Raw genomic sequence first — 11361 nt, forward strand, 5'->3', positions numbered from 1 at the left:
TTCTGCCTCCCTCCATAGGGTGCAGCTGCAGGGAGCCATGGGGCTACTTTTGACCTTCACCTGCAGTCAGGCCACTTGCACCCCTCTTCCCTTGTTAGTGTCTGTACCCAATGAGAGGAGCAGGAGCGGCGTGCATGACGACTACAGAAGAGGCTCAACTGTGCATGAATAGCCCTTTAAGGTGCAGTGTTTCATTTCACACAAGCAGAATTTCCATCTATTTGTTGCAGCAGATTCATCAATTACTGTTTGATAAACACTGCAGTGGAGTTAAGTTGGGATGCTGTTACACAGCCACTGGAAGATCCCCAGCTTCCATTGCCAGCTTTCCTCTGAGCATTTGCCAGGATATGTTGCTTTGTGAGATACAAGGAGCTGGGTACCCCTGCTGCAGGACAGGGCAGAGAGAGATGCAGGCTGAAGAATTCTTTCTTAGCATAGTGTAGTTCTGCACAAAAACTTGGTAGAAAGAGCAGGTAAACAGTCAGTGACAGAATCGGTGACATATCAGAACTGTGTCCTACATCACTCTCAACAGAAGAAGAGATTGGAAGAGAAGAAACAATTCAGAGACAGCAGAAGTAGTTTTGCTGTTCACAGAGTATCTCCTTTTGCCAGTGACTCCTGGCACTATGTTTATAATCACCCTGGCACTCAGCACCAGAGCTCCCCAAACTGTGGTGTTTATCCCTCACTTTCCTCACTGACAGATACCCCTGGTCTCAGCATCCCATGTGGCTGCAGAGGTGGGGGAGGATTTTGAGGTGCAAGTACTAAACGTAGCATAGAACTGACTTGCTCCTCATTGCTTAAAAACAAGGTCCTACTGCACATCATCTGTCACCAGACTGAGTTGCTTTAAGTAGGAAACAATGAACTTTATCATCTCTTTTTTGCCAGAAGATATTGGTGCTATTGCCAGAGCTGTGACAGAGGATTTGATGTACTTAGATAAAAATGTCCCCTACAAAATTACATTGTATTCATGAAAGTGAAATAATTAGTTTCTGGCCTCCCTGGCCTATTGTTGCTGTATGGGTTGGCATCAAAACTATAGACCATTGCCTACAGAATGATTTGAAATGCTGCAAGGAGAATATGTTAAAAATGGATGAGGAAGCTGTAATGAAATAGAACACTGCACTGCTCACCCAGCAATTGTTTCCTTAATTAACATCAATATTTCTGTTTGATTCATTTGGCTGTTCTCTGTCCTTCTCAGACTTACAGTTTTTCTGTGGAATGCTGGTGTCCTTTCACTCATTTGTGCTGGTCATGTGTCTCCTCTTTTGTAACTGTTGGACCCCAGTCCACCTGTTTGTTAAAGAGACTGCCAGTTGCAGAGGTGCTGCAGGAATTCACTTTGTACTGGTTGTCTGGTCCCTTTTTCACCTTGAAGACACAAATTGTACTTCCTGTCACAGATGCTTTTGAGAACACCATATTGGCCCAGACTAAATGTAATCCTGGTTCCACCACGAGGTCTGTACCTAGATCTGCTTCACAGACAGGTAAACAGAATTAAAGCATTTATAATCTCAATTTAAGAGTGTGACCTACACTTATGATAATATTTACTCTCTTTAACATAAAGAGATTTTTCTCTTTTGGTGAATATTATTTCCCATCAAAGCAATGAGAGAACAAGCTTGGATCACTAGCAGGTAAAGGAAATAATGCCTCATTTTCTGGTTTGCTGAGGTCAGGAATAGCTGAAAATAATTCTTTTAATTGATATCAGAGAGCTCAGAATTTGATGCCTTATTTTACAGCTTGAATTAAGGATGCAAAACTTAGGCTATTTCTTAGTCTCTGAAATTAGAATAGCAATTTGTATGGAAGAGGAAGGCCAATGCATATATTTGCAAGTAATCCTTGCTGGTAAGGTTTCTGCCTTGGATGCTTTCTACACATGACAGTGACAAAACCAGAAACTTTGTCTAAGGGGGATATCTTTTTCTTTCGGTTTTTGTAGCCCAACCTGTGGATTTGAAGTAAAATTGCTGTAGCAGTTTGAAGTAATTTAGCATCAATATATTCTTGTACATCTAGACACTTGATAGTATTTTGCTTGTGTGAATAAACTGATACAGAATAGTGTTGCTTCAGAGGCTGGTTTGCACCTTTAAAAGAGCAGATGGCCAAACCATACTCATGGGTATCCCTCGTGGAAGAAGATGCAACTGAATTGCAGTTGTTGGAGCAGTCACAGCCCCCGGGGAACAGGAGGGAGGAGAAGGGGCTGCAGAGCTGCATGACCATGTGTTGCACCAAACAGTGCCCATAGCAGGGAGGATGTACATGGGGTGGCATTAAATAAATAATTAATGAAACTATTTCTCCCAGATCAGGTCACCTTTATGTTTATTGCCTGAACTACTTGGCTTGGGTATTGTATTGTCTCAGGCCAGGTTTTGGTGTGGATTGTGAGTGTTGGGATGTGCACAGTCCCACCATGTGAGCTTCTGTCTCTGTGCCCTGTGGTCAGAGCACTGCTTTGCCTTGCACAGCAATGGCCCACAGGATGTAAAGAATTTGGTTCAGCATCTGCTCAGCCCAAGTCCCTGTGAAACAGCTGATGCAGAACAGGTACATTAATTAGGAAGCACATGGTGATTTGACTGACTGTTCAGCTTGTGTCTGTCAGGGCTGCAGAAATCTTTGGTAAATGCGAGGTCTGTTTCCTCCAAGCTGGACTGTAGTCATCCCAATCCCATCAGAAAATGGATGGGCACCAAGTGAAGGGAAGAGCAGATTGTGATTGCCCTCTGTACAGAAGGGGCTGAGCTACTTTTGCATCATGAGAGCCTCAGACAGGCAGGTCTTATAAGCCTCAGCCTCAGTTTCCTTCAGGACACATCCTATGGAGACACCTTAGTAGGTAAAGAAATGTCTTGCTTGGGCTTGAAATCTCTCACTGAGTCCCTTCCACAGGGGTGGGGTGGTTCTGATGCAGATCATGCAGTAAGACTCCTGAGAGCAGAAATACGAGTGTACCACCAATGTACGGTTTCTTTGTGCCTTTACTCTGTCCCTTCCCTGCACTTCCAGCTTTCTCCAGGGTATAGTTTTGTAAGTTGCTCAGGTGGTAATATCCCCTTGGGGTGAGATGAAGGTAAGAAATCAACAAAAATTCCATGGCTTTGGACTTCAAATTATTGATAAATGTGTGGAGGTAAGCTGGAAACTTAATGAGCATGGCCTTCTGCAAGTTACATCAGCACCAGGTGTCATTTGCTACAGCACTGGCTCCACAGAAGTACTCCTGGTCCTTGCTTTTTGTAAGTTCTGAACTGAAGGGATTTGGCAATGCCAAACACTGGAGGCACTGATGGACATGTACACTGTGGCCAAAGAGTCTGCCCTCCCACAGAGGACAGCGAGTGTTACAGGTTTTTAGACATAATTTTTATGGCAGAATCAGAGTAAGCTATAAAAAGGTACAATTAATTCAGTAAGTAGAATAGTGAGAAGTGAATCTGTGACATTTCTTTTGTAAAGACTGATTCTGAAAGAGGCTAATGACTGATAGCTCACTCTTCTTGGTTTTTATCTGCTTTGCAAAGGTTGGCCCAGCAGGCAAATGCCTTCTCTGGACACATTTGAAGATTTTGAAGCCATTCCTTCCAGCATGGATGAACTCTCCAACTCATCTGATTTGGAGGAAGAGACCAACCCTACCAATGTAATTCCTTTTGCAAATTACACTGCCCTTTCTCAGCTCAACATTCTCCTCTCTAAGGATCATAACATAACCTGCAAAGTTTGGGTTCATGCAAACCTTAAATTAATAGCTGTGTGAGAATACAGAAAATGGGAATATGATCACGGGTGTTGGGAGATTATTCCAAGACTATTTTGTTGATCAGAATGAGGAACTTAAAAAGTCACCCTCACTTGTAAGCTGTCACTTTACTTGGTACTAAAGTCAGGGGAAACTGAGCCATTAAAAAAGTAATTTCCAACTTTTCCAGATAACTTCACCTGGTGTCAGAAACCCAATTTTTATATCAGAATAATGTTTGTCTGGTTAATCCTAAAGCCTGAATGCATAGCACAATTCAATCCTAATTTTGAATAATATTTAACCTGGGCATGATAAAATGAATAAGAAGTGACACAACTTACAGAAGAAATCTCTGCTTGAAATGCCTAATTCAGCATTTAACTAAACTTACTCTCTCTTGCACAGTTTTCTTCCATCCATAGTGACTATTTCTGGTGCCTTGTTTCATCCATTTCAGGGGAGCAATCTTTTCCGGGTAGAAGGCAGCTTTGACAGCTGTTTCCCGGATTCTCTTTCTCTCGAGGATGGAGATTTAGTGCAGTTTGTGCAGGAAGGAGAGAATGGTCAATGGTAAGTACAGCAGAGGTACATAATTTGATAGGTAAAACATCCATAAACTCCTGGAAAAGATGGAAAATATTCAGAAGAATATCAAAGTCTCTTCAAAATCAATCCAAATCCACTTACCCCTCTGGCCACAACATGCAAGAGGCAGCGGGAGGCATGAACACAAAGGGAGCTTTGGTTAATTCCACCTGATTGGCTTTCATCTCAAATGCTTGTGACAAGAGAATGGAAGTTTGCATAAGGGAAATGGAGGGAATTATTTAGATCTTTGACATTTTCTAGCCAGAAGGACAACTGTTAAAGGCAGCACTCCCCTGTAGGATTCATCAATAGAATCCCCACACCTTCCACTGTGAGCATGTTTAGCCCAGAAGGTTTAGATACAAGACGTGACTGACAAAGGGGAGTGAGTCTGCCCCTCCCTAAGCCTCACGAGAGTTTTGGTGTATTTATTCTCTCTTACTGCAAAGTGAGTGTTTGGAACAGACCTGCCTGGACATCTCCCTGCATGGGCAGTTTGGAGGAAGAAAATCTGATCTCCTTAAAGTGCCTGTGCAGTCAGACCCTTCACTCAGAACTGACATGCAGCTGAGAAGGGAGCAAGTTCCATCGGGTGAAGTAGTTGGAAAGTGAACTAAACCCATCCACCCTGGGAGGTATTTATAGCAAGGGGGTGTAAATGCACAATATGAAATATTAGTTTTCTTCAGCTCTGATTTAGAATCATAGAATCATTTAGGTTGGAAAAAATCTCCATGATCATGGAGTACAACCATTAACTTCCAAGCCCAAAGTCAGTGTCTCAAACAGAGGCCAAGGCTCTGCTTCCTTGTCACATAGTCTGCTGGAAAGTGAGCTTCATTTGGGATTCTGGGTCACCACCTGAGACTGAAGAAACAGTCACCAGGTTCCTGCAGGACTGCCCTGGGTCCTCTGCCTTCTTCCTTAGTTTAGGAAATACTTGCCCAACATGCACCTCTAAGAGACACAACTCAGCAAAAGAGAATGTAGCAAAATTCACTGACTCTTCTCTGATTTCAGGTTAGTGAAGAAACTGGTCTCTGAGAAAAGTGACTGGGTTCCTTCCAGTATACTGCAGCCAGCAGAGGGGGACAGTAACAACATAATTAAGAACAGCAATGCAGGTAATAGAGAAAACGTGTTACTGGCATTTATTTTTTTCCCTACTGAAAAAGGATATGATAAAAAAAGATAGGATAAAAAAGTGCACTTTCTGTTTTAAAGTGTTCACCTGAATGTATGTGCTGCAGTCTCTGGTGATGTGGCTGAGCAAACCTGAAATGTGGTGCCTGGGTGTCAGAGCTAGTTGGGCACAGCAGTTTTCCTTGGCATGCTTCAATTGTTTGCCCCTCCCTGGACAGAACTTGAATCTCCCAACAAACTTCTATGGCTACCAGTGCTTCACAGCTAGCCCAAGTGTGTCATATGGCAGGGTGTGCCCGCAGGAGAGGTTTGATGCTGACAGGGAGAGTGTTTTGGATGTAGATCAGCATCAGGGCTGCACTTCTGGCCTAGGTTTGAAAACATTAAAATTTCATGAACCATTACTGCTTTCATCATATTTCACAGCTGGCTCCAACAGCTGGAGGAAGGGCTGTTCTGGCAAGATTTCAGCCAAATCAGCACTAAAAGTGATCCTTCCTTCAGCTTTGGTTCTGACCTAATACCCAAATAGGTTGCTCTGGAAAAGCTGAATCTCAGCAACTCTGCACATCAAAGATTTACAATTTTAGATTAATTTTTGCCCATCCTTAAATATCATTTACCAAAATGTGTCCCGCTTTTCTTCTGGTAAAAGAAGACAACAAAATCTGGCACAGCCATTCCCTGGGGACCTGTGATAGAGAGCTACCAGCACTTTATTCTGAGTAACTGGTCTCTTGATTTTTTTTCTTTGGTCAGTATGTTACAGTGGAGAAAACCTTTTTGAACTTCAGGATTCTTTGCTGTGGTTTAAAGGGAGTTTAGTAATTGCTGCTCCTTCACCTCCACAGCAGGTCAGTACTGTCGTCACCCTCAGTACCCAACTATGGCATGTCCAATGCTTCAAAACAAAAACAAAGCTGTGTACACATTACAGTTCATTCTATGCCAAAAGAGCCTCCCTTGCCTTTAGTGAAGGAATTAGGAGAGCAGTGGAATTGTGATTATTTATGTTTTATTTTATTTCAGGCTTTTAACAAAGAACCTCAAGACTGTAGATGGAAAATCCTGTAGACATATTGTAGTGACAATGCCCATGTCCTCCTTTTCAGACATGTACAACGATTCCTGCAGTACAGCCTCAGTAGAGTCAGACACAAAGGAAAGTGAGGTGGCCAAAAGTTTCCCAGCAGAACAGAGGGCTGGCAGCTGAACAGCAGGACCAGCCTTCCTCAGGACCCCACCCATCTGTCGTTATTTTGGGTGGACATTGGATCAAAGTTGCCTTTCTCACAAGTTCTGAGGTTCACACTTCACTAAAACTTGATCAGCATGAACAGAGGAGAACTGTGCTGTCCACCAGGCAAGCTGGAAAAAAATAAACTTGAAAGGAGCATTAAACATCCAGAAAAACATCAAATCTACCTTCAGTGTTAGAGGAGAAAAATGCTTCTCGCATTGATTATCAAACTGTTTCAGAAGATGTGGCCTAAATTAGGTCGACAGCAGAGCTGAAGAGTTTCTATGCACGCACCTTTTGGCAACTTTGCTTGAGCACCACATCACTGCATGGGGCACGTGATGGTTACAAGTTCTTGCTCCACCACGGGGTCGCCTGGAGGTTTTTCCATTTGCTTGCCTCTGGCTGTGCCTTCCCTGTCCTCCTTAATTCCAGATGATACATCATCACAAATGTGCCCTTTTTGCTGATGGTCAACACCAAAAACATCTAATTTTAGGGTGAGTGAGGAAAGGAAACTTCAGCCTGGGACCGTCAGAGAGGCTCCGTGCGGCAGTGACGTGACTCCTCTGCAACGGCACGGGCAAGGACCTGCTGCACACAGCATTCCTCACCCTGGAATGATGCAGGTGGCAGCTCCTGGCTCTGACATGGAGGCACAGGGCTTAGCAGGGAAGTAAAGACGTGTAACAGCTACTGTGACAAAGAACATTTTGAACTCTTTTTACAGTCTAAGTCATTCCTCTGCCCCCTCTGCAGTGTCTGGTTGCTGGATCACAACCCTTTGCATTTGGTGCCGAGAATTCAACTGAATGCCATTTACTGTCACATGTTTGAGTAGACTGCATGCTTTCCTTGTGTGCTGGGCTATGAGTAGATACATTTCACCCCCCATTTGGAATATACTTAAGCATTTCAAATAGGCAGTGAGCATAAGAGTGGATAAAGTGTTGTTGTTAAATACTTCTTTCCAGGATATTTGATTAAAGGACTGTACCAAATCTCTGCCACATCAGGATGTAATGTATAATATAAAGTGATTAGAGATGTTATTATTCCTATACAAGCCATTAGCTCATTTAGAGCAGCTCTTAAGGCATGAAGGCATTTTGATGGTAATTGGGTCTTAGGTCCCACAAAAGCTGCTAATACTTTAGTAAAGATAAGTATTGACCAAGGGTTGCAAAGAGGCAAAGATCAGTCTGGTAAAAACGACTCTAGAAGAGCTCAAGAGTGAGTGAGTGGCTTTCACTCTTAGGGATGTTTTGTTTAACCCTCAAACTAGTGGTGCTTTATGTAAATAACAAAGGAGATGAAAACACTGAAAATGGAGACTAATCAAAACCAAACCCCACTGTTTACTAATTGAGCCTCCAAGCAAACAGTAGGTGTGTGTTTCACCTCTGCTGTCACCTTTGCAGGACCTGAATGTTTTCCTTTCTGTCTCAGTGGAGGCTGGCATTGCAAGTATCTTATTGTTTTTGTCAGGATAGCTGTGGAACAGGTTGATAGTCCCACTCGAGAAAAAGCCTTGGAGTAGATTTTTTTTTGCCTGCAAAGACATTGCTTGATTATGAGTTGCACTGTGGTGATTAATCCCCATGGCTCTTCTAACCCTCCATGTCTAAACTGTGTGATTGTGGACATTTTCTGATCATGACTGAAGGACCTGAGGGTTGTGTACCTTTTTGGAAAATGATTTTTGTCCTACAGAGATAGAAGCTTGCCTGTTCTGTGCTGGTCATTTACCTCAGAAATGACATGTAGGTTCTCAGGAACACAAGTCCTCTTAGTCTACTGTAGTTATCAGCATCTCGAGAGAAGAATTGATTGCTTTCAGTCCCCTAAGGAAATATGCAGCAATGTTTTCTTGTAGTGCAATTTCTTTATCCTCTTCCTAAAATGAGTCCATTCTGGTTTCAGTAATTTTTGCCAAGCCTGATAGCAGTGCTGCTGCCTGCCCCTGCCCTAAGCACAGGAGAGGGAAGGGGTAGGGAGCACTGCTGCATATCAATAAGTACAGTAAGCTTTTGTGTGAGGGAGAGAGATGGGGAAGGGTTATCCTGGTTATATGAAACTGCCAAAATGAAGATTTGTGACATTGCTGACAGATGGACGATGAAAACCTGCACTTTTCTTTTTGAGGAATCCCATTCTTATGGTGAAGTGACAGTGGGAAGTCTCTGTCTGAACTGAAGACAAGAAATCAGATATTGCCAATCCATTTCTGCCTCTTCTGTGAGCAGGGTGACAGTGTGCAAGTCCTGTGTCCACTGGTGCTGCAATACCTTCCTGTAAAATGGGAGCTATTGAATTCCCCTCCAGTTGAATTGTGATGCTAAATTTTGTCATGTATGCAAAAATTGGGGTCCCTTCAGGGGAAAGCAAAGTATTGAACCCCATATGTCCCACTGTGCTCTCCATGAGTGCCAGTGGCAGCACCCTGTGGAGTAGTCCAGAACTGGAGCAGGGAAGAAGATGGCTGACAAAATGTCTCCTCTCCCAGCTCACCATCTCACAGTGACAACTACAATGGTATGGGCTGAATTATCCTAAGTTTCCTCCCTGCTTTGCTTTTTAATTTTTTTCCCTGAAGTCTCATGTTTTATCCTGCTGAACCAAAGTTTGAGTCACTCCTGCTCCGTGAACGTCCTGAGGATGACAGGTAACTCCCTGCCCTGTGGCCACGCAGCAGTGGCACACACTCTGGTCCTTGGGAGCTGATTGTGCCACAGCCACTCTGTGAGCCTGAGCAGGGAGCCCACGACCATTTATTGTGTCTTTAACCCTCTGCAGTGCTGGTGAGCCAGAGGCAGCTCCCTATTTTTGTCTCCACATGCCAAACCCAGGGCACACGGCAGCCCTGGCAGCTGCTGCTGGGCAGTGGCTGGGCCCTCAGTCATTGAGACAGGGTTTGCTTGGTGAAAAGAACAAAGTTCATGGAAAGATCAGGCTGCTGACAAGTCTGGGAGCAGCCCACGAGAAATGACTCTAGCTTTGCTGATGAGACAAAAAGGGGTTTGATGACCTTTTGGGGTTTTTGTTTGTTTGTTTTTTTAAACGGTAGACAGGATAGTCTTTTAATTAGTGTATTTCTGTCAAGCAAGGTGATAATTAAGGGCATGACTCTCCTTGTACAGTCTAGAATATGATTTGGTCATGTCCAGCAAGACTAATGTGTATGTTAAGGTACACTTTGAATGTAGGTCTTTGACACCATCCTCCATCCTCTTCAGGTAATGCACCTAAAAGTCATAGTTTTCAAATATGGTTTTCATTTCAGCATTGTGTGGAGATGGTATAGTGACCAGAAAGTAATTTAGCAGTAACAGCTGCCGCTAAGTTTTGGTTGTGGAAGACACGAGATCCCAGGTCAGTCTGGGCTGTAGCAGCACCATGGCCGGGCAGTGCACTTTTTGCTGCACCGGTGTGTCTGTGCCAGCTGCCTGCTGTGCCCTCTGGGACTGGAGTGGTGAGACCTGTCCCCTGGGCTGAGGGTCCCTCTGCTCTGCTGCTCTTCTGTGACACTTGCAGGAACTTCACATCCTCCAAACCGCGCTCTGGTCAGTCAGGTGCAGGTGGGCAGCACTGTCCCTCCTCACTGGCAGCAATGGCAAAGATGGGGCAGACACAAAGACACAAGGCTTGCTTTTAGCAAACCAGGCTAACATTTACCCAGGCCTGATCCTCTCCTCTCACCTGGAACCCCAGGAGTGCAGAATCACACCAGTGGTCGTTGTCTTGATCATAAACAGTTGAGGCCAAACCGTCATGTCTGAGCTCTGCTCTCCCTCCCAGTGACAGCAAAGCTCTGTGTGTGTGTCTCACATTCTGGTTGTGTGTGTGATGAAAAGCCATTTTATTATCTATGATTTTCTTAGACTCTTGATATTTCAGACGGGATTGGGTATAAGAAAGGCTATGTGATTCCTTTCCAAAAATACTCAAAGACTTCAAATATATATATGATTAGAAATTTATATAAAAGAATAATAAGAAAAAAGAGCCAAAATGTCTATTTCTTCTTGCAGCTGGAGTTGAAATAGCTGCTAAGATTTCCTCTCCCCAGCTGAGAATTGGTACAGTTTGTTTTTCTTACATGATTTCCATGGTGTTGATAATGATGTATTTGTATATTGTGACTGATGAGAGATAATCAGACAGGGAAAGAGCACGGAATGACCTGTTCTTTTTTTCCAGTCAAGACAGAATGTATGAATTTATTACAAGAAAAAAGTGTGCAAATGAACTTCATGTAATTAGGCCATTCTGACCTGTGTAGAACCACACTTGGTTTGAAATTTATAAAAATTATAACTAGTACAAAACCCTGTGGTTGATGTCTCTATATGAAGCAACAAGTCAAATGAGGTTTTCCCTATTCAAAATAAATACGTATTACTGAAGTCACATCATCACAGCTGAAAAAATGCCCATATCTGTTCAATAGAACTTTAATTTGTCCAACACACATGCCACAAAAGGCACAGCATTTTTTTTTCCTTTACCCACTTCCTTTAGTCATGTCCCTGAATCCCTGGGACTCTCAGGAGAGTGCAAATGTTCCCACAGTCAGTTCAGAGGAAGTTGTAGGATGGCTTTA

At 43.4% G+C, this 11361-nt stretch overlaps 1 protein-coding gene across 9 annotated transcripts in view; it reads left to right on the forward strand.

Moving 5' to 3' along the window:
• MCF2L2 (MCF.2 cell line derived transforming sequence-like 2) overlaps positions 1-11340 on the forward strand; it is a 157425-nt gene extending 146085 nt beyond the window's left edge. For 6 of the 9 annotated variants that reach the window (XM_071567044.1, XM_071567043.1, XM_071567041.1 and 3 more), the window contains 5 exons: positions 1425-1511; positions 3567-3685; positions 4245-4357; positions 5396-5499; positions 6631-11340. In XM_071567044.1, the coding sequence (XP_071423145.1) occupies positions 1425-1511; positions 3567-3685; positions 4245-4357; positions 5396-5499; positions 6631-6731 (524 nt within the window). In that variant the 3' untranslated portion in view covers positions 6732-11340. Of the gene's footprint in view, positions 1-1424; positions 1512-3566; positions 3686-4244; positions 4358-5395; positions 5500-6547 lie in introns of all 9 variants that reach the window. The other 3 variants (XM_071567048.1, XM_071567049.1, XM_071567047.1) reach the window with 2 other exon arrangements.
• Positions 11341-11361: the final 21 nt, after the last annotated feature.

Source organism: Pithys albifrons, chromosome 11 (assembly GCF_047495875.1).
Source record: "Pithys albifrons albifrons isolate INPA30051 chromosome 11, PitAlb_v1, whole genome shotgun sequence".
NCBI lineage: Eukaryota > Metazoa > Chordata > Aves > Passeriformes > Thamnophilidae > Pithys > Pithys albifrons.